General features: G+C 39.9%; 1 protein-coding gene across 1 annotated transcript in view; it reads right to left on the bottom strand.

Moving 5' to 3' along the window:
• The window catches only part of NPL (N-acetylneuraminate pyruvate lyase), an 85,300-nt gene that overhangs the window by 29,270 nt on the left and 32,880 nt on the right, over positions 1-23,150 (bottom strand). Inside the window, exons 4-9 of the mRNA XM_007937659.2 lie at positions 17,786-17,843; positions 10,586-10,661; positions 8,501-8,593; positions 7,412-7,560; positions 7,231-7,277; positions 3,983-4,067 (exon numbers count right to left, since the gene is read on the bottom strand). Of these exons, the coding sequence (XP_007935850.1) occupies positions 3,983-4,067; positions 7,231-7,277; positions 7,412-7,560; positions 8,501-8,593; positions 10,586-10,661; positions 17,786-17,843 (508 nt within the window). The remainder of the gene's footprint in view (positions 1-3,982; positions 4,068-7,230; positions 7,278-7,411; positions 7,561-8,500; positions 8,594-10,585; positions 10,662-17,785; positions 17,844-23,150) is intronic.

Raw genomic sequence — 23,150 nt, 5'->3', positions numbered from 1 at the left:
GCTGGGTTTACTCAGATGTTGCAGCTCTTTCCCAATCCTATTTTGCGAGCCTTTTAGCCTAAACGGACTATTCCTAAAGTTGCACGGTAATGTATAGTTTCATATATACAGGCTTTATAAAATGGGTTTGTGCAGAAAACAAGTTCCAATGATAGAACTGCATAATAAAGAGTAAAAAATGGGAAAGGCACCCTTTGTCTTCCTGGCTCATGCAGGTAAACTTACCAACTACTACACTGGTTTTCAAACTAGGGTCACACCTCTGGGGTACTTTTCAGGATACCTAAGGAGATTTCCCAAGGAGCACTCAGGCAGGGCTAAGATTTGTGTGTGTGTGTGTATGGTTACAACTGTTTATTTTTTCCCCTTCCTTGAATGATATTTTATTTTTTTAGTGTTATAAAAATACATATAACCCATGAACACTTAGCATTTTTCATGTGTATAGTTTAGTGACAGTAATCAAGCTGTGCTAACTATTACCAATATCCACTGCCAAATTTCCATCACCATAAACAAAAACTCAGTGCTTCCTAAACGACTTTCCCTTTCCCCCTCTCTTGCCTCTGGTAACCACTAATTAGCTTTGGTCTGTATACATCTGCCAAGGCTAAGATATGTGAGAATCAATCTCTAGATCATCAACTTCCATAAGCACCATTTTCTAAAACTGATCAACCTAAGAATTCCCATTAATGAGGGAGCAGGTTGTTTTTTTTATACTTCCCCTCTACAGTCCTCCTTCATCTACTTCTGAAAAGATAAAGCCATACCTCCCACATCATTGCCCTGGGACACCTTGGGGCATCAAGTAAAGGAGCAAACAAAACTGTTGGTGCTGACATTGATAAAGAGAGTGGTAGAGTAATTTCTCTAATGAATGGACAAGAAATTCCTTTGAAAATCAGAGGGTTTTCAATTCTTTCAACGTTCCTGTCAGTGTAGCTACTCAATTTGTCAGCTGAAAATCATTAAATTATCAAGCATCCTGTGATTTCTAGTACATACCACAGAAAATGTTCAACGATCTGTGTGACATTGTGATAGCAAAAATTCTTCCATTTTTATCTATACATTTATGTGAACAGGGTTTCTTACCACTTATTTCTCTTAACCAAAAAACAAACTCACTGCTGTTGAGTCAAATCTGACACATACTGACCCCTCCTTGGGTTTCCTTGGCGGTATCACTAAGGAAGTAGATTGCCTAACCTTCCTTCTGTGGAGTGGCTGGTGGGTTTGAACTGCTAGCCTTCTGGTTAGTAAGTAGTCAAATACCTTAGGCACTACACTACCAGAGCTCCCTTATTTCTCTTAGGAGAAATAATTTTATTTTGCTTTTAGAAACAAACAAATAAAAGCAGAACTATATTGATGCTGAATATTAGCTCATTCCAGCATTAAGAAATATTCATCCATGAATTCATAAACTACTTGGTAAAATAAAGAGAAGTCCCATCCATCTCATCAAGAGACATTTTCAATTACATTTACCTTTATGCTGAAAAAGCATTTATCAGAATGTGTCATACATTTATATTATTTCACTCAATTGTGTACTTACGAATAATCAAAATTCAATGCAGAATAAATGTTTAAAACCCAGAGCTTTACAAACGTATATGTATATATTCTCCCTCCACCCTCCATCCAAACTAGACCAGATTACTTTCATTCTTCTGTACTTTGCTGTTTTGCTTTTTTTCGTTCTCACTTAACATATCACAGAAATCTCTCCATATCAGTACATCTAAAGCTATCTCATTCTTTCAAAGGATTGTGGAGAATTCCATTGTATAACTCAAAACAATATATTCAATCATTTCCTGTGTGTAGCTATTTGGGCTGTTTCCATATTTTGCTATTATAAATAATGCTGCAAGGGATATCTTTGTACATGTGCTATTTCACTCACATAAATATAACAGATGACATTTAAGTCCACGAGAACAAATAACATAAATTTTGCCCTTTTAACTTGTCTGTTTCTTTACTTGACTGAAAGCTCCTTGAGAGCAGAGACCAGTTTTACTGAAATTATGCAGGCAGCTCAGCCCCTGGCCTATAAATGTGTAAATGAGGCCCACACATTCTTGCCTTCTCTAAGAAGCAGAGAATATGGCAAACTAAATTCTTTACCCACATTCTTTTGAATAACAATCAAACCAAACTCACTGCCATTGAATCGATTCAGATTCGTAGTGACCCCCATTGGGTTTTCCAGGTGGTAAATCTTTACACAAGTAGATTGCCTAATCTTCCTTCCTGTTGTGGCTGGTGGGTTTGAACTGACAGTCATCTGGTTAGCTGTCAAATGCCTTAGGCACTATATCACCAGAGCTCCTGCTGTTTTGAATGGGATGTTTTATCTGAGTGGGACTAACTTGGGGTGGGGGTGGGGGTCGTGGGGTGGTGGAAGGAGGTCTGATAGCACACGCAGTGCCTAAGGCATTTGACTGTTAACCAGAAAGTTGGTGGTTCAAACTCACCAGCTACTCCATAGAATGAAGATGGGCCAATTTACTTCTGTAAAGATTTATCACCTCAGAAATCCAGTGGGGCTTACTATGAATCTGAATTGAGTCTGGTATATTTTTTTGGTGTTGTTAATTGGGGTGAGGGATTAGAAACTGGCCCAGCCATTAAGAGAAATCACTAAGTAGAAAAGGCAACATCCTAGCTGTTTAGTAGTTTATTCTAGTCTATGATTTCCCTGTCATTCAGCTCAGAACAGGTTTGGAATTTTCAAAAATAACTTTTGCTAGGAAACTAAAGAAAAAGGAAATAATCATCTATGCAAAGAGCTGGTAGAGTCTGCAGAACTCAGAATTCTTATCCTGATTCAAACCAGAGTTTAGCCAGTGTTTAGTTTGGTTGGCACAGATTCATAAGTCCCCACCCTTTTCCTGTTCTCAGCTTCACCTGGTGTGGGGCTGAACAAAAGTGAATATTAGATTAAGCTATTCAACTTTCAGGCCTGAAGGGAGGGAATCAATTAATCACTCCTGGCTATTGCTTCCTTATTTTCTCTCTGGTTGGAGCTCCAAGTCACTAGTCCCCAGGAGTCTTTGTACTTCTGCTCTGTATTCTTGGTGATTGCCTAGATGGCAACCTGTACTGTTCACAAAGATTCTTCATCTGGCCTTTGTTGGGAACAACCACTTGTGCTGATCTTGCTTATGTGCCTTTCCAATCCTGCTTATTTTCTTGGGACACTCCTTGTGCCACTTTTGCTAGCCTGAAAATCCCTGTGCCTCTTGGCCCCTGAAAGTCTTCCTCTTGTGCCTCCCCTATTTCTTTCAGCTCCACTCCATTTACTTAATGTACACACACTACCCACTGCTGAGACTGGTTCTACTTTTTGGTGAGCCCCTTCTTTCTCCTGACAGTTGAGCTGGCCTCCATGTAACAGTAAGAGCAGACATTTCCCTGGAGATGTCCCTGTAACACGTCAGCTCCTGCTGCTTTTTTTTCCCTGTCTCCTCTCACCCACTAGGCTCTTGTTTCCTGCCTGTGGATGTGTCCAGTTCTCAGCACATCTCCAAGGTGAAGAGGACTGACTTGCTCTGATTTTGGATTAAGCCTTCCCTGTTTAATCCGAGTTCTATACCTTCCTCATATTGTCTTATGTCTCAGGCATAACATCCTCAAGGGAACAGTGTCTGGTCATTTCCCATAAATCAGTCACTATTATTTTACAATTGTAAAAGTACACTGAACATACAGTAGAAATAAGATCAGAGAAGAAGAAAAGAGTCATTCTTGTATCAGGCCTGCCCAGAATGCACATGTAGGGGACATGTATGATGGGGACAGGTTTGATTTTAAACAAGAAAATGTAAGAAACAGAACTGTAAAGAGAGAACAGATAAGCAATGTTAATGAGGGCAGGTGGTGGGAATGCTGATGAGAGAGAAGGATAAGAATTCTTAAGCAGAAAGAAAAAAGGCTATGAGTTTTGTGAATGGAAGACAAAGTTTACCTGATAATTCAGGGCTGAAGAAAAGTCTTTTTGTTCAAAAGCCTCTAACATCTGGTTTGTCTTCTTCCCCAGGTAGTTATAGGTACTGGCAAGAAAACAGCAAATTACCACAGGTTCAATAACTCAACTGGAAAGGTCCAAATCTTTAAATTCAGGGCTCCTGGAAATCTAGTTTTAGGCTGTAACCTATTAGGAGATGAGCTTTCCAGCAGTAGTAAGCAGTGTCACAGAGGAGGAAGACAGGCAAAGAATAAGAAAAGGGATAAAGAATAGAAAGAAAAATGGAAAAAAAAATTGTGGTGTATCTCTTAAGGAGCAACTGAAGCAAACACCTGCCTCAAGGAACACACAGAGGCTCCATTTTAGATAAGAGCTGTGGGTAAAATCTGCTACCTCAGGTGAGTCCTAAAAGGCTTACACCGAGAAACTGGGTGAATTGAGCACCACAGTGAAAGAAACAAATCCTAATAAATTTACTAAATTCCCAGCCAACTTATATATATAACATAGGGACTAATTTCTTGATAATAATATTGGAGATATTAATAAAATGAGAAATGATTAAGTGCCTGTGAGATTCCAGGGGCTGGACATAAATCATGCCTAATCCTCTCAAAAGCCCTGCAAAATAGGCCTTGTTTCTGTTTTGCTGTGAAGACACTGTGGTTCAAAGAAAGGCTATACTGTTGTCCCAAAGGCTTTCCATCACTTGAGGCTGTCTTCTATGACAATTCAGTAAGAATGAAAGTGAGAATATTGGATCTGATATGTTCTTGGACACTTAGAAAAACATCTCCAACTTTATAAGTAAGAACAGATGTCTAAGACTGAATTTGTAGAGAAATTTGCAAGGTAGAAAGTTGTACAAACTCATAATAAGGGTGTTTCCCCAATTTCTTCAAAGGAGAAACAGAAGCACAGAGGTGAAATGGTTTTTCACATAAGAAGTCAGTAGCAAAAAATGTATTTATTTTGATGTACCAAGAACAGAATGTTATTGGTACTTGTTATGTAGATAGATCCTGGGAATAAACAGCAAGGGGTTACCAGAACGTGAAAAAAAAGTAAGGAAAAAAAATTGAGGTAATTCACTTGTTCCAGGCACAATATGCACATGGATGTCTGAAGAGTTTCAGAATGTTAATATTTGCATCCCAGTGGTCTTAGGTGTGTCTCACATAGACAGGAATGGGTTATAATTAAGAAAAACAAGTCTAACCAACTGCACTTTGCATAGTTTGAGAAAGATTACATTGACAGAATGTCTAGTATGGAGGTGAAAAATAGAGGTGTCAATAAAAAGTAAGAATTTCCAGGGAAAAAAGGTTGTAGGGTCAGCAGATAAAGGTAATTAGGTTTCCTTGATTGATTTATCCCTGTAGTGATCAATGATGCAGCTGGCTACCCTGGCTTTGTGAATAAGTCATTAAGAGTATTTGACTCAATCTCTCTGCATCAAAGCCATGATCACCAAGATAAGTTATGAATATATTACTTTGCTTCTGCTGTACTTTTGCTATTAGGAGGACATTTTCAATTAATGGAAATATTTCAATCAATGTGCTTGCAGGTATACTCCTAATGAATTAGGTTAGCATGTGCAGTAGACATGCTAATCTATTTATTTGCTTGCTCTTCCTAACCCTTCTGCTGAGTAGGCATTGGGCAACTTTCCAATTGATTCTGCTTCCCTGGCTGCAGCTGACTGGACCTTGGGTGGACACTTGACTAAGTTGTGCTGTGGAGTGACATCCTGAGATGCCATGTTCGGCCAGCCATGACTGGCCATGTGCATGTTAGAGCAGAGAAAGCCCATCTGGAGAAAAAGAGAGAAGGGAAATGAGCAGATGTGCAGATGGATGCAGAGGGGAGAGTCTCCAAGGACCACAAAGGAGAAGGATTCACAGTTCCTGATTCTAAACTCTCTGAAGCTTACCTGCACTTTCTCCTGTTGAGTTTTGCATAATTTCCCAGTATTTTTATATTAATTTGTCTTTTTTCATATAAGCTAGTTTGAGTGGGTTTCTGTTACTTGTCACCAAATAATTTCTGACAAAGACAGTGTGAATCCATCCGTGAGACACTGATTATTGGAGCCTACAGGGCTAATGGCTATATCCTACTCAGTGACAACCCGTTCATGTTCTGAGCTCTTGTGCTTATGTGTCTAACCTCTAACTGAAACAGATGCTTGTAAGTAACAACTGAGTTTCTAACAAACTGCTAAGCCCTAGTTAATTCCCTTTCACTAAAAGATTGTGGGAAAGAAAGGTAACTTCTATTAGAAAATGTGTATGTGTAAGAACCATCACCCATCTCTCAGTTTGTTATACTGTAGTGGCCGATGTGTTGCTGTGATGCTGGAAACTGTGCCACCAGTATTTAAAATACCATCAGGGTCACTCGTGTGGACAGGTTTCACTGGAATTTCCAGACGAGGAAGAAAGGCCTGGCAATCTACTTTATTTTATTTTATTTTTTTAAATTTTATTTTGATTTGGGTGAAGATTTACAGAGTAAATTCACTTTTCATACAGCAGTTCACATATACTTTGTCTCATGTCATTGACCAAAATTTACAATGCAACAACTCCCCTCCCACTTCCTCCCCATAGTTACCTCCTCCCAGTGTCCATCCCTTCATACTCTTCTGCACCCTGAGCTATCTCCCTGTGCATAAGCAGCCCTTCCTTCTCCCATGACTGTTCTCTCCAGGGCTGGCAATCTACTTTAGAAAATTAGCCAATGAAAACCCTATGGATCACAACAGAATATTGTCCAATACAATGCTGAAGGAATCCCTGGGTAGTGCAAACAGTTAATATGCTTGACTGCTAACTGAAAGGTTGAAGGTTCAAGTCCACTTAGAGGTACTTCTGATAAAAGGCCTAGCAAGCTGCTTCCGAAAAACCAGCCATTGAAAAGCCTATGAAGCATAGCGTTACTCTGATACACATGAAGTCAGCATGAGTTGGAACTGACTCCATGGCAACTGTTTTTTTTTTTCTTACAGGACTGGAAAGTGAGCCCCCTAGTGGCTGCAACAATGGACTCGAGCACACCAATGATTGTGAAGATGGTACAGGACCAGGTAACGTTTTGTTTTCTGGTACACGGGGTCACATGAGTCAGAGTTGACTCCACAGCAGCTAACAACAGCAGCATGCAAAGAGTATAACTCAAGTGATGAATACTTTTATGGGGGGACTTTACAGTTATAACCACTGGGAAAAATGAGTCATGCTTACCTGCCCACTGCTCCAGTCGCTCCCATCACCAGAGCACTCAACAGTTGCTAACACAAAGAGAGAAAGATTATTCACTTTTATGAGAAAGAGAAAGGAAAAAAAAAATGCTACCATATAAATAGTTATGTAAATTGCTTTGAAAGGAAACTAACCTGTGATAGTATGCCAGGGGGTGACTTACCTCATCCACCCCAAAAAGGAAAGCAAACTGTTGCTGGCGATTCTGATCAACACATTGCCCAAAGTCTAAGAGATCTGTGTCACTGAATTTCAGCCCTTGGAAGGTGGGGATTTTATCCTGAATCCCATCCAACAATTCCTCAGCACGAACTGTGCAAAACAATCAATATTTCATTAATCTGCGCACATCTAGAAAATAGCAAGTAACAACTCAAACAGCTCCACACATCTCCATTGAGCTGCTGTGGCTTGTTGATGTGGATTGCCCCCACCTAGTAATTCCTATATGCTTGCCAAATTATAATCTTAAGGTTTCTATTCTCTTGCAGGCAATAGGTGGATATTTATAAAGCATACCTCTATTTTTTCTTTTAAGAATATCAAAAATAAATAAGATTTAAAAAATAGTCTCAAGAAATGTTATCTAATTATAACAACAATCTTCTAGCTGGAGAAGTACAGTAATGATTATTTTAAAAAAAAAAGGCTAGAAGAAAAATCAGAAGAGATCAGAGTATCTGCATTTATTTGTCATTTGCAGTATGCACTGGGAATACCCTAGAATACAAGGCAGACACAGTTCTGTCCTTCCCAGGTAAGCAGAAGGAGTGCATGTGTGACAGAGACACACAGTTGAAGGAGAAACTATGTCTGTTAAAAATGGGTATGGGTCAACTCTTATTTCATGCCCAAGAACTTCCATTATATATAAAAAAAAAAAAATTGCCATCAAGTTGATTTCTACTCATAGAGACCTCCATTGGGTTTCCAAGGCTGTAAATCTTTATGAAGTAGATTGCCTCATCATCCTTCCATGAAGCAGCTGATGTGTCTTAACTGCCAACCTTCTGGTTGGCAGTCAAATGTCTTAGGCACAGTACCACCAAAGCTCCTTTTATAAGCTGGTATAAATGATTGATAAGGACTGAGATATTATAGTGGCTTATTCTGGAGCAAGTGGAACTGTTTAGTCAAAGGTGTTATGCTTCTGTGCTGTGGGGAAAGGTTGGGTAGTGTGGGGATTACTCAGCGAAATCTGGTAAAACTTGAGAGGTGGAAGGAAAGGAACATCAAAAGATGCAGTACTTACTCTTTACTCCAGTTAAGGCAGGAATGTGATAGTAATAAAATGGCAATGTAGGGGCAGCAGCAGCCACTTCCTTCAGGAAATTAATCAGGACATCTGAAAAACAGGAGGAAAAACCATGGTGCGAACAAGTGGAAAGTAGTGGCTCTACCTGTTTCAAAATAAATAAATAAATAACCTCAGGAAATGCAACCATCGTTCTTGGAAGCTGAAAATTCTTGACCATGCTTACCGGCTAATGCTGCTACTGCAATGTCTTTGTAATTCACTTCATCCAAAATCTTATTTTCCTTTCTGTAGAAAGGCCCAAGTAAGATTATCACTTTCACACCATACTAAACTACTATCTAAAAATTGGTACAAATGAAAATATTTTCATAAAAAACAAAAACCTATCAACTGGGATGTAGGATTCTTAGTCTCTCACTCCAACAGAACTAAATGTGGTCAGTGAGCAACAGAAGCTTGTATTAGTAACAGCAGTAAGATTATAACTGAGAAGATTGTATCAAAAAGGTAAACAACATATACCTCATACTAATTCAACCAGAGTTCAGTACTTTCTCCTTTTGGAGAAGTTCAGATACATCAGAAGATTATTCATTCTAGTTTACTGAGGAAATGGGATTTCCTAAATGTCATCAAGTACAAATTTCAAATGCCGTTATTACCGCAAATGACAAATAAATGCAGCAGAGTTGCTTATACTCCGGAGGTCATTGGACAGAAAGAGAGAAAATTTTACATACTCCATGTGAACACTATGATGGTACACTGTGCCTATAAGAAATAGCTCCTTGTGTGTAATTCATTATTTTTCCTTTGTTCACTTTTGGGAAAAATATTCATGTAAAATTTCTAAAAACCATGTGAAAAAAAATTATATTAACAACTATTTTTCTCTACCAACAATAGTTGACATATGATGATGATAATCTTCACATACATTTAATTATAAATTTAATTAGTTAGTTATGCATTCAAATATCATCTTGTCTAACTTTTATCCTTTTAAAATTTGTATTATTATTATTTGGGCAATCCACTTCCGTAGAGATACTGCCTCGGAAACCCAAGGAGGGGTCGCTATGAGTCGGAACTGACTCGACAGCAGTGAGTTAACCACAAAATATTAAAGCATCAGTTTACTTGGAAACCACAAGTAATTTCCATAGAGAAAATAGTGGAGAAGGAGAAAGCATTTACTTGATATTTTGGAAGACAGTGAATATTTCTGTGAAATCTCTTTTTTAATCCATTATTCACTCATTGTCTTGAATAGAACAGTAGTCCCAAAGTGCCCGTCACTTACATTCTTCACATACTTTGTCACATAACCCTGACACCCTGTTCAGCTGAACAGGAAGGGACAGGACCAGGAAGGGACGCTTGACCACACACCGGAGGACTGGTGGACAGCCCAATCAGATAATTTGGGAAAAGAGTTGAAGCCCTTTAATGTAGTACCTTCTCTTATGGATCCAGGTAGCAGAAATATGCCAGAGAATTATTGTGCCATTGCAATCTCATGTTTCTAGTCCATGGAACTTTACTTTTATAAATTAAATATAACCATTTTGAATGGAAGCAAAAAGAAGGGGGCCATATGAGGCACTGTGAGTTCAGACCTATTGTTGTGGATTGAATTATGTTCCCCCAAAAGACAGGGTGAAGTCCTAACTCCTGTATCTATGAATGTGACTTTGGGAAAAGAGGGTCTTTCTTTGAAGATAGTATCAGTTAAGTTATACTGGAGTAGGGTGGGGACATAGTCCTAATCCTTTCTGAGTGGTGTCTTATAAAAGGAGAGAACTGACAGGAAGAGGAACACACAGGAAGAAGGCATCATGTGAAGATACATCTGCAAATCAAGGAACACCAAGAATTGTTGGCAGCCATCAGAAACAAGGAGAGATGCGTGGAACAGTTCTTCTCTCATAGCCCTCAGATGGAGTCGACAAGGCTGAGACCTTGATGTAGACTTCAAGCCTCTAGTATTGTGAGGAAACAAAATCCTGTTCTTTAACACCAGCCACTTTGTGGTATTTTGTTATGGCAGCCCTAGGAAACTAAGAACTCTTTGCTTACCTTTGTTCCATGGCTTGAGAAAGAAAGGTGCAATGACAGCAATGCCATCAGCTCCTATTTCTGCTGCATGTTTGGCCTTTAAAAGAAGAAGAAGACCATACTGGAGAAGTGGCTTATCACTCAACCAAAAAAAAACCAAACTCACTGCCGTAAAGTACAGTCAGATCCGACCCATAGCGATCCCTCCTTGGGTTTCTGAAGCAGCATCACTACGGAAGTAGATTGCCCAACCTTCCTTCCGAGGAGTGGCTGGTGGGTTTGAACTGCCAGCCTTCTGGGTAGCAGTCAGATGTGTTAGGCACTATAGTACCAGAGCTCCTGGCTTATCACTACACACAGTTTAAGTCACCAACAGCTTAGATATCAGAGTTTAGCAACAAACACTTCAAATTTGCCAACTGATACACCATTGACAAGTGGAAAAATTAACCAGAGTTAATGACAAGTATCACTGCCAGGAATGCCCAGGTTTCAAAGTAGAGTTCCCTAGTGGGGATGAGTTGTGCATATAATCTTATTCTTCTTTGAACTTTGTCAGCCCCAAAATCCATAGATGACCCTGATGGTATCTGACATAGTGGCATAGCTTCTAGGCTAAGGAGACATGAGCAGTTCATTTTTTTTTTTAATGCATTTTATTGAAATATAATTTATGTACAATGAAATACACAAAACTAAAGTGACATGGGTCAATGCATTTTTTTTTTTATTGCAGTGTTCGCTCTCCTCCCCTCCCAACCCTGGCAACCAACAAAGAAAGTTTCCCTCCATATATAAACCTTTCCTTGACCCTCCACAACAACAAACTAATACTATATTTGCTCTTCTGTGATTGACTTGTTTCACTCAGCATAATGTCTTCCAAGTTCATTGATATTATGCGATGTTTTGCAGATGCTACATTATTCTTTAGTGCTGCATAGCATTCTAGTATATGTATTTGTAAAGATTCAAAATGGCTGTGCCCTCGGTCACTTTAAATATCCAAAATGGCCACCACTTGTAAACATTCAAAATGGCTGCACCCTTGGTCACTTTAAATATGCAAAATGGCTGCCGCATGTAAACAATCAAAATGGCTGTGCCCTCTGGACAGTGGAAATTCAGCAGTTCAGGTTGTCTTCCATCTTGCTGTTTCCCTTCCTAGTCATAGGCCACCAGCGCAGTCGTCCCTGCAGCCCTTGGTGACCAGAGCTGATCTTTTAGGTCAACCCTCAGGTCCCAACACCACTTGGAACTATTTAGGCTGTTGGTCCCGTCGGAGTAGCTGACAGTCCATAGCTCCAACCATCTCTGTACTCACTGTTTTCGTTCAGGTTTTTCCACTAGTTGGTGCCTAATCCACTTCTGTATAGTTCCTTTCAAAGCTAAGGGCTCCAAGATTATGCTCTATATCTCTGCCAATTAATTGTTTTTTCTTTTCTTTGTTGAAGAGAGTGTGTGTTGCTTCTCTGCTTATTCCTCCATCTTACTGGAAGTCCCCATGAGCAGTTCATTTTGATAAGTTCTCTATTAGCAGAAAAACTTGCAGATATAATTTCTCTTCTATCATTCATCCCACTGGGTGATATTGTTTTTCCTGTTCAATGACATGACAGTCATATTTTAAATTTTGTATTACAGATGAGAAGGGAATACAGTTGAGAAATATTGAAATGAAAAAAGATTATATACATGCAGTGAATTGCTTGATGTGGCCCTTCTAGCCATTGTCCTCCATTCTGTGGCGTTTTGTAAATCCCATTATCCATGCCTGTTTGCGGTGGTGTGGTAGTTAAGGTCAGGTATCAACTTGGCTGGGCAGCTGGTAGTAGTCATTCCCTATAATGACTCTGTGATGGGATTTAGGTTATTTCTGTTGGGGCAACACAGGTGGAATGTACCTTGAGTCCTGCTTTGCTGGAGGGTATAATTCAAATCACCACCCTCAGCTTCCTTGAGGGTATACCTACGAATCTCCTGGGAAGACTTACCCTCCTCTTGCTCCGGTTTTGTGTCTTGGATCATCCTCATCTCACCCCTGGATTTGGGACAGCAGCCATCATCTGATCTGCTGATTGAGGTTCATCAAACCCCGAGAGTTGGGAAGATCCTCCAGACCTACTCACGGACCTGGGACTCGCCAGCCTGCCAGCCTTCACCACTACTACGTGAGACGAACCCTTGGGTGTCTGTGAGTTCTGTGAGGCGTTACAGCGAAATACAGAACCCTAAGACTGGGGAAATTACTGGAAGGAGGAGGAGGAGTTAATGTCTGAAATGATGGAGTGGTATGGTAGTTTGGACATTTGGGACATCTTTAACCTCCGCCTCATGGGGACCGGCCTCATGCTGATCTTTCTAAGAGAAATTGTTCAAGCAATACATCACAGAAGAAACATTGCACCATTCCTCTGAAGTCTCCCTGAAAAAATTTAACTTTTCCTCTTGCTAGAATTTTGTATCTGTCTCAAGTAGAGCACCTACCTCCACTACATTGCAAGACAATTAATTGTTTATGATGACTGTTCTCCCACTGGCTTAAGAGTTCTCTGAGGGTAGTGATGAGATCTTACTCTCCCTTGTGTCCAGGCCTATAATGGTACTGGACACTTAGCAGGTACTCAGTAAATGCTTATTGATTATCTCAGGATAAGCCCTACTCCCTAAAAGGGAAAAAGTACCTCCCTCTGAGATTTTAACTAGTAATATCGATATCCAGTGATGTGGTTAAGTTTGTGCAGAAGTAAACTTTCCACTGCTATCTGGTCAATTCCAACTTAATAACATGTACAGGACAAAGTAGAATTGCCCCATAGGGTCTCCAAGGCTGTAATCTTTATGGAAGCAGTCTGCCACATCTTCCTCCCATGGAACAGCTGGTGGGTTTGTAGTACCAGCTTTTAGGCTAGCACCTGAGTGCTTACCCACTGCACTATCAGGGATCCTTAGAAGAAAACTAGGAGAGCTAAAAAGAAAAGATTTAGATATAGGCCAAAGACCAATTGAGACATTCTGGTTATTTCTTTCATTAGCATAGGCCTAGAATATGATATAATTGAATCATTTGTTTAGGACCCTGTCTAGAAAAAGAGGAGAAGGGTAACCTTAGCCACAACCAAAGAAAAAGGAAACATCCAGGGGAGAGTCTGTGGGGGTGATGATTCAAGCACCATCCAACAGAGAGTTGTAGCTAAACCAATATTAACATCTCTTTAACAAGATTATCTCATACCAGGGATTATCCCTATACCTAGATTAGCTCTATTTTCTTCTAGACACTGGCTTTCATCTCATGATATGACAATCATTTAAAAATTCATATTGTTGTTGTTAGGTACCACTGGGTCAATTCTGACTCAGAAACCCTGCATATGAAAGAATGAAACACTGCATGGTCCTGTGCCATCCTCACAATTGTTGCCATGCATGAGCCCTCTGGTGCAGCCACTATAGCCATCTCATTGAGGGTCTACCTCTTTTTTTTGCTAATCCTCTACTTTACCAAGTCCTTTTCCAGGGACTGGTCCCTTCTGACAACACGACCAAAGTATGAGGTCAAAGTCTGGCCATTTTTGCATCTAAGGAGCATTCCAGCTTTATTTCCTCCAAGACAGATTTGTTCATTCTTCTGAAATTCCATGATACACTCAATATTTACTAACACCACAATTCAAATGCATCAATCCTTCTATGGTCTTCCTTATTCATTGTCCAGCTCTCACATGCATATGTTGTTAGGTGCCGTTGAGTCCTCTCTGACTCATAGCAACTCTGTGTACAACAGAACGAAACACTGCCTGGTCCTGTGCCAGCCTCACAATTCTTGCTATACCTGAGCCCACTGTTACAGCCACTGTGTCAGTCCATCTTGTTGAGGGCCTTCTCCTTTCTCATTGACCCTCCACTTTACCAAGCATGATATCCTTCTCCAGGGAATGGTCCTTTCTGACAACATGACCAAAGTAGGTGAGATGAAGTTTGGCCTTTCTCGCTTCCAAGGAGCATTCCAGACAGATTTGTTAGTTCTTTTAGCAGTCCATGGTACTTTCAGTATTCTTCACCAGCACTACAACTCAAAAGCATCAACTCTTCTTTGGTCTTCCTTATTCATTGTCCAGTCTCCCATGTATCTGAGGCAATTGAAAATACCATGGCTTGGGTTAGGCACACCTTAATCTTCAGGGAGATATCTTTGGTCTTCAGCACTTGTGCAAAAAGGACAAGGGGGCCACATATTCTGACCTCCTCTAATCCCACAAGAGGAAGACAGAATCACCATCAGTAGCCCAAGGCCTATTCCTGTGAGGCCAGACATGCTGCCTCCCTCCAGCCCTTTCTCCAACTGTTCCTCCCAAAGCACCCACCACCTCTCTCCTGGGTTCGATAATTCGCTGCAGTGGCCACACAGAACTCACAGATTATGAGGTTTATTAGGGAAGCACCAGGTTACAATTCAAGTTCAGGAAAAATGCTCAGTCTCTCAGACCCCAGCCCACCATCTCTCAGCCAAGTTTCTCACAGTCTCTCCCCCAGCAGTGCATGTCCCTCGGTGTCTTACTCAGCAGCACGTGTCTCTTTCAGGAGTGTGTGTCTCTTTCAGCAGCACGTCTTCCTCAACCAGCAGAGAGAGTTCTGCCTCTAGGAGGCTTCCTTTTGAGCCTGGCAGAGTGGTCAAACCAACCAATCATAACAACAGAATTCTAAGCACCTGAGAGTGAGACTCCCATAACATTGTATTGTGCTACGCCCAACAGAAATAACTCAGGTGGATAACATTTACAATCAGGAGCTCCTCAGTTGCTCATTCTATCACTGAGTTTACAATGACTTATGGGTAGAAAAGCCACACTGAGTAATTTGCTACAATGCAACTTGAAAGAAATCTTTTGCAGCAGATTTTCCCAATGCAATACATTATCTAATGTCTTGACTACTGCTTCCATTGGTGTTGATTGTAGAACCAAGTAATATGCATGTGGGCTATTAGAAAATACCTTAGCTTGGGTCAGGTGCACCTTAGTCTTCATAGTCACATCTTTGCTCTTAAACACTTTTTAGAGTCCTTTTGCAGCAGATTTTCCCAACGCAATATGTCATTTGACTTCTTGATTTCTACTTCCATGAGCATTGACTGTGGATCCAAATGAAATGAAATCCTTGACAACTTCAGTCTTTTCTCCAGTTATCGTGATGTGGTTTATTGGTCCACTGGTGAGGAATTTTTTTTTTTTTAAGTTCTCATTTTTTTTTTTAAATTGTGATTTGGGTGAAAATTTATAGAGCAAATTCACTTTCCATACAGCAGTTCACATACACTTTATCTCATGACATTGACCACAATTTACCACAATGCAGCAGCACCCCTCCCACTTCCTCCTGATAATTACCTCTTCCCTGTGTCCATCCCTCCATGCACTCCTGCCCCCTGAGCTGTCTCCTGTGCATAAGTAGCCCTTCTTTCTCCCATGATTGTTCCCTCCAAGGAGTGTATCTACCTCAGGTAAACGTTCAACTCATATACCTGTCTTTTGCTCAGCTGGAAGCCACAGGTGTGGGTTCAATTCCAGACCTGAAGGCAGCTAGGGGCCATAGTCTCAGTGGTTCCACTAGGCTCTATCGGAGGAGCAAACCTGGTCGGCCCCCCCCCTTTTTTTTTCTTCAAATGATTCTGAGTTTTGTTCCACAGTGTTCTCCCTCTCTATCCAGGATCTGGTGAGGATTTTTTTTTTCTTTATGCTGAGGTATAATTAAAGACTAGAAAATAATGCAATTGAGAAGAAAAAGATTCCCTATATCATGCCACCTTCATTGAGACCCTTTCTAAGAAAAACAAATCAAGTGCAAGAATAAATCTCCAAGTTCTAATTCTCGATTTATAAAATAACTGTCTACTAACAAGTCTCCCCTTGTGGCTTGCCTGAGAGTAATGAATTGCAATTTTGCAAGTATACACTACAAATCTCATTTCTTAATCTAGATAATATAGAAAATTAAACAAAACCCAACAAAAAGATTTTGGGCTAGATCAAGTTCTTGTGACCTTTTGTAGTTAGAATACCTCAATTTTAGAAACATAGTTTATTAGTAGCAGTCCAGGTACTGAAACTTCTTGTAAAGGATTATGTTTCTTTCTTTTTTTTTTTTTTTTCCTACCCAGTTTAGACCAGGCCTCAAAAAATGCCACACCACCTCCTTTTTTAAAAATAATTTATTTATTGTGCTTTAGGTGCAAGTTTACAGAGCAGAGTTTGTTTTACATTTAACATTTCATGTACATTTGGTTTCGCTTCCCCATTACCATCCCCAACACTAACTCACTCTCCTCCCCTCCCTGCCCAGTAACCCCCCTCTGTGCTCCTCACAGTTATGCACTCCTGTGTGTCCTGCATTTCCTCCTTGTGAATGTTGCCCCTCTGGTGCCAAGTGGTCCACTGTTCCAAGGGATGCAACCCTTGGAGATGCATCTCCATAGAGAATGTGGATATGTCACCCTGGGGTTGGGTGGTCTGTGTGTACATCTTGTTTACCGTTGGGCTGAGAGCTAGCCCCTGGGAGTGAGTTTTATTCCAGGCCCGAAGTGTATCCCAGGGCCATAGTATTGGGAGTCCCACCAGACTCCATCCGACCAGTAATTCTTGTCATTATTGTGTTTTTGGATTTTGTTCCACTTTTTTCCTCCCACTCTATCTAGGATCTCCAAAGGATTTTGAACCTTTCCCAAGTGGTTGGCATTTGTAACCCAGCAATACCACCTACTTTTTTGCCAGCAACTTTAACTCATATATCCTTTGCCTTCTGCCCCACCTAACTTGCTAATCCCTAAACCTAAACCAATTCAATCATCTGCATTCTTATTCCTATGTTCTAGCTACAGGGTGTGCTTAGGAAAAAAAAAAAACAAAAAAAACCACAATTCTCTACAACTGTGTTGAATGGTAGTATGACAAGTTTATTACTTACAACTTTAGTTGGTCTTCAGCATCACTAGGCAATCCTTTTGTGTTTCAGTAATTCTCAACTTCTATTCAAAACTCTGCTATAGTAGCCATCACTTTGAGTTATGGCTCTGTGTCTGCCTCTAGATGGTGAGATCCCGAGTTCTATACCTTATCTTCTCCTGTACACATGCAGCACGTAGTAACAATGGTACTGACTTTAGCTTCCATATAAAAATGGAAGCCCTTTGAATGGTTTTCCCAGATGGACTGCCATACATACCAGTTCTTGTGATTCCTTCAAGCTCAGTGCTCCTACATGAATTACCACCTGATCCAGCCTGCAAAAGAGAAAACACTGTTGTAACTCTTTTTTTTTTTTAATGCATTTTATTGAAATATAATTTGTTGTTGTTGTTGTGTGCTGTTGAGTCGGCCCCAACTCATAGCAATCCCGCCTTGGGTTGCTGAGGCAGTATCACTACGGAAGTAGATTGCCCAACCTTCCTTCCGAGAAGTGGCTGGTGGGTTTGAACCACCAGCCTTCTGGTTAGCAGTCAAGTGCCTTAGGCACTATGCTACAATTTATGTACAGTGAAATACACAAAATTAAAGTGACATGGGTCAATTCATTTTTTTTTTTCAGTGTTCCCTCCCCTTCCCTTCCACTCCTGGCAACCAACAAAGAAAGTTTCCCTCCATATATAAACCTTTCCTTGACCCTTCACAACAATGAACTAATACTATATTTGTCCTTCTGTGATTGACTTATGTCACTCAGCATAATGTCCTCCAGGTTTATCGATGTTATGCGGTGTTTTGCAGATTCTACATTATTCTTTAGTGCTGCATAGCATTCCATTAGGTGTATGTACCATAGTTTGGTCATCCACTCTTCTGCGATAAATCTTAGAAATAAGTCCCTTGCCAGATATGTAATTATCAGCAAATATAAATTTGTTGCTGTCATTTTTGTTATGTGCTTTATTGTGGTGTCGATTTCTTTGTTCCATATAATTTCCTATGCTGAGCTCATTTTGTTTATGAATCGTGTTATCACTTCCTTCATTGCTATTGTTTTAGTATTTGCTGAATATTTATGCTGGTCCTCTTTTTTGATGTGACGGTTTATCATTTTTCTTTGAGGTTACCCTGTGATTTATAGTTTTCTTCCCAAGTTTAGAACAGTCCGTTCTATCTTGTAGTTGTCTTAACTTCCCTACCATCTAGAAGTTCTGTGACGACCACTGCTGTAACTCTTGAAGTTTAGTAGTAACACAGACGGGAGTCTAAGGGTATCCTGGTTTGTTCTGGTTCTAGCAGTTAGCTAAAGTCTTAAAAGGAAGAAAGGCCTGGTGATCTCTTTCTGAAAATCAGCCAATGAAAACCCTGTAAATTATAATAGCCCTATCTGCAACTGTTCATGGGGATGGCACAGGCCTGGGCAGCTTTTCTTTCTTTGTGCAAGGGGACACTCTGAGTTGGGGGCAAATTTGATAGTAGCTAACAATACAATGTCTTATTAATCTCAAGACTATTAAATTCTGTGGAATCCTGAGACTGTGGCCCTTAGACATCCTACAAACTTAGAACTGAACCCACCCCTGGGGATGACCTTGCAGCCAAACAACAGACAGTCCTATAAAATGAACAGTAACACCCATGAGAACATACTGCTTAGACCAATCAACCATACAAGAGCCAAAGGGCAGTATTTGCCCTAAAACAAAGCTCAGAAAGCAGGAAAAGAGGACATATGGATAGAGGAACCCAGGGAGCAAGTGGGAAGAGTGGTGTTACACTGAGGGAATTGCAAATAATGTTATAAAATGTGTATAAATTGTTGAATGGAAAACTTACTTGCCCTGTAAACTTTTATGCAAACCACACACACACAAAGGACTATTAAATTCTACAATGGCCTTTTTAAAATTGTGGTAATTAAAAGAGTTTATGGTGATCTCCTTAATATAGACTACCAATATCAAGGTCTAGTCATGTTACTAGGGGAGGGTGGTTCCAGTTTGAAAGTACCTAGAATGATCATGAATTCACAATAGAGAAGTGTCAACTCCATAGAAGCACTTTACAAACAAAGCTCAAATTATATTCCATTTCTTCTTTCCTGAGAAGTTATTCCTGCAACTGCCTTAGTTTAGAGCCACCGGGAAAGCTTATGGCTATACAGATTTATAGAGTTCTTATATTACCAGCAGCAAAAATAGGTACTGAAAGCTATTGAAATGCACAGAAATGAGATTTGTTTCTCAAAAAGTTAGAGGTGGAGAACTCAGAGCTAATTTAGTCCAAGCCTGTTATCTTAGAGGAGAGGAAGCCAGGGCCTATAGAGATTAAAACAAAAAAAAACCCAACTCATTGCTGTTGATTCCAACTCAGTGACCCCCATTGGGTTTCTGTAAATCTTTATGGAAGCAGACTGGTTCATCTTTCTTCTGCTGAGCAGCTGGTATGTTCAAACCACTGACATTTTTGGTTAACAGCCAAATGCTTTAACCACTACACCACCAGGGCTCCTTCCATAGAGATTAGTATATTATAAACATGCTTGCATACAAGCAGGTCTAGGTTGTGATAAAAGCTATACAACTTAAAAATTCAATTCTAGCTGCAATAAATGATCTAGTTTAATAATGTATAATCAGGGGAGGGAGCACTGAAAAAATTTAAATTTTTTTAAAAATTTAAAATTTAAAAATTGTAAATAACATTTTCAAAACCATTGTAAAAAATGCATAATAATAATTTATGTGCCAGACAGTATGCATTGTTTTTGTAAATAAGTGATATTGCATGTATTTATTTATATAACATTTATTGATTTAAATGATCAAATGTACATTAAAATCAAGATGCCAAGGGTGAATGGAGCACTAAGAAAAATATTTGATTGGGAGGTAGTACAAGGTAGTTGTGAAGCTCTTATATCCCCTGAAAAATACGGAACAGAATTTCAATTCTCATGGAATTCAGACTTTCTAGGGTCACTGAAGCTGAATGAACCCCTGAAAGTACTGCCTTGAGAAAATCTTTAACTCTGAAGCCTTAAACCAAAAATATCTCCTGAAGTCTTCTTTCAACCAAACAATAGTCTAGTTAACTAGTAAAGAATGTCTGCCATGAGCATTGTGCTTTTTGAAAGAACTTTCTATATGGGATCAAATTGCCAACAGCAACTCAAAAGGTCAGATGCAAAGCTTAGGGAAAAGTGAGTTTATATCAACAAGGGAAAAACAATTCAGGAAAGGAGGGTGAGAATGGCTACAAAATTTGAAGAATGTGATCAATGCCACTGAATTGTACATGTAAAAACTGTAGAATTAGTCTGTTTTGCTGTGTAATAATAATAATAATAAAAGGATGGATGTATAGATTGGACAGGCTAAATGATAGGGTGTGTCTAGAAAAAAGGGAATATACCCATGACCAGATTTAAGTTTGGCAGATGATATTTCTACATATGTATTTGTATGTGCTATAAGAATGTCCATATATATAATAGAATTAATAGGGCAAAGTTGTAACTTCTTAGCCACAGCCAGACACCCTGAGGCAAAGAGTCACTGGGCCCAAGGGCTAAGGATCATGACTGTGGGGGGCATTAAGTTCAATTGGCATAACATACTAAACAAACACATTGTTCTGCATCGAACTTTGGTAAGTGGCAACTGGGGTCTTAAAAGCTTGCAAGAGGCCATCTAAGATTCAACAATTGGTCTCTCCTTGTCCAGAGCAAAGAAGAATGAAGAAGACCAAAGATACATAGAAACATTTAGCCCAAGGGACTAATAGACCATGCGAACCTCAGGCTACATGACCCTGAGATCAGAAGAACTAGATGGTCCCCAGCTCAACCATTCAGAAAGGGATCAAAATAGGAGATCCTGAATAGAGTGGGAGAAAAATGTGGAACAAAACTCAAAGTCATAGATAAGACCAGGCTTACTGGTCTGATAGAGCCTGGTGTAAACCCCTGACACCATGGCCCCTAGTTACCCTTCAGGCCTGGAAATGAACTCACTTCCATGGCTTCCAGCCAAACAATAGGCTAGGCATAGAAGGTGAACATTTACACCAGGTAGATACACTCCTTCGAACAATCAATCATGGGCAGTATTTGCACAGGAGATAACTCAGGGGGCAAGAATGCATAGGAAAGGAGGATACAGGGAAAAGGTAACCACAAGGAGGCAATGGAAGAGAGCTGTTACATTATAGGGATTGCAATCAATGTCATGAAACAAAATGTGTATGAACTATTGTATAGAAAATGAACATCTGTAAACTTTCACCCAACTCACCGTAATAAAATTATAATAAAAAGATCTTATATTCCAGATTTGGACAATCCTGGGCTTGAATCCTGACTCTTTCACTCATCAGCTATGAACTTCTCAGTTAAGCACTTAAATAACAGTACTTGCCTCAAAGGGCTGTTGTAAAGATTATATGAATGTGTGTGTGTAAACCACAGCATGGTGCATGACACCATGTAAATGCTTAATAAATAAATAAGCCTTAAGAATAAAACCTTGGAAAAATATAAAAATAAGGAGAACAGTGAAGACAGAAATCATTAGGGATTTTTAAAAAAATGTCCAGGGAGTGTAATTTAAGATTCACTCAATTATTTTTGAAACCAGTATCTGGTTAATCCATACTTGAGTACTTATTTTGACTAAGCATTGATGGTGACATGTACACAAAGATAAGTATAATACTGAGATATGTTTTGATTAGAGAGAGAAATAAAGAGGTTCCTTGAAGAATACAACCAGGAATCAACTGTATGAAAAATTAGTTTACTGTAAAAAGCCATTTTATAAGTCCTCGGAATTTGGCCAAAAGGGTAGTAGGTTCTGAGACCTCAGTGTTCATCTTTGGAGGTGTCCCGTGTGGATCCATGGGGACGTATCACAGTTAACACTGGTTTTCTCAGTGGGATGATGACCAGAGCTCAGCCATAAATCCAGGCATTCCAGCAAATCTTCTGAGGGAATCTGGATGACATACATATATTCCATCCTCATGGGATGGAGACATCACATTCCCACTTAGAACCAATCATTCATTGAGTCCTTGAAGGATTCTTGGCTTCCTATGTCTTTGGTAAAATGAGACTTAGCTGAGAAGTGACATGATGAGGTTTATATTTTTAAAGGATAATAGAAGACTTCTGAAAGGAAAAACGGAGGCTGAGTAACCTGTTTTACTTGCACCAGCTTTATTGCATCATCTTAACCTTGTGGTCTCCCTCTAACCTCTCAACAGTCTCCTGGTTTAGGTTAAACCAATCATCTCTTTCCTCTGCCCCTTTTCCTGGGCTGCATGCAGGCACAGCCACAAGGCTTTATTACAAACACACTTGGCAATTTCCCAGTTCAGGAGAAAGAGGTTCCCAAAAGCCTTCTGTTAGGGCTCAATTCCCTTACCCATCCCCACAGTGGCTATTTCACAACCTGACTATTCTTCTCAAGCTGAAACTCAGCTCTTTAATCTTGGTAGATATGCTAGCCTATTAGACACCAAAGATAAAGAATATTTGATGCATGGTAGCCCTCATTTTCCCTCCTCTATACCTCTCAATGGAGGTACCGGGTCTCCGGGAGCAAGGTAAGAACGGGTGGGCT

The sequence above is a fragment of the Orycteropus afer genome, unplaced genomic scaffold (assembly GCF_000298275.1).
Source record: "Orycteropus afer afer isolate SDZICR_OR568_19922 unplaced genomic scaffold, OryAfe1.0 scaffold00043, whole genome shotgun sequence".
Taxonomy (NCBI): Eukaryota; Metazoa; Chordata; class Mammalia; order Tubulidentata; family Orycteropodidae; genus Orycteropus; species Orycteropus afer.
This window is presented reverse-complemented; position numbering and strand designations above follow the sequence as displayed.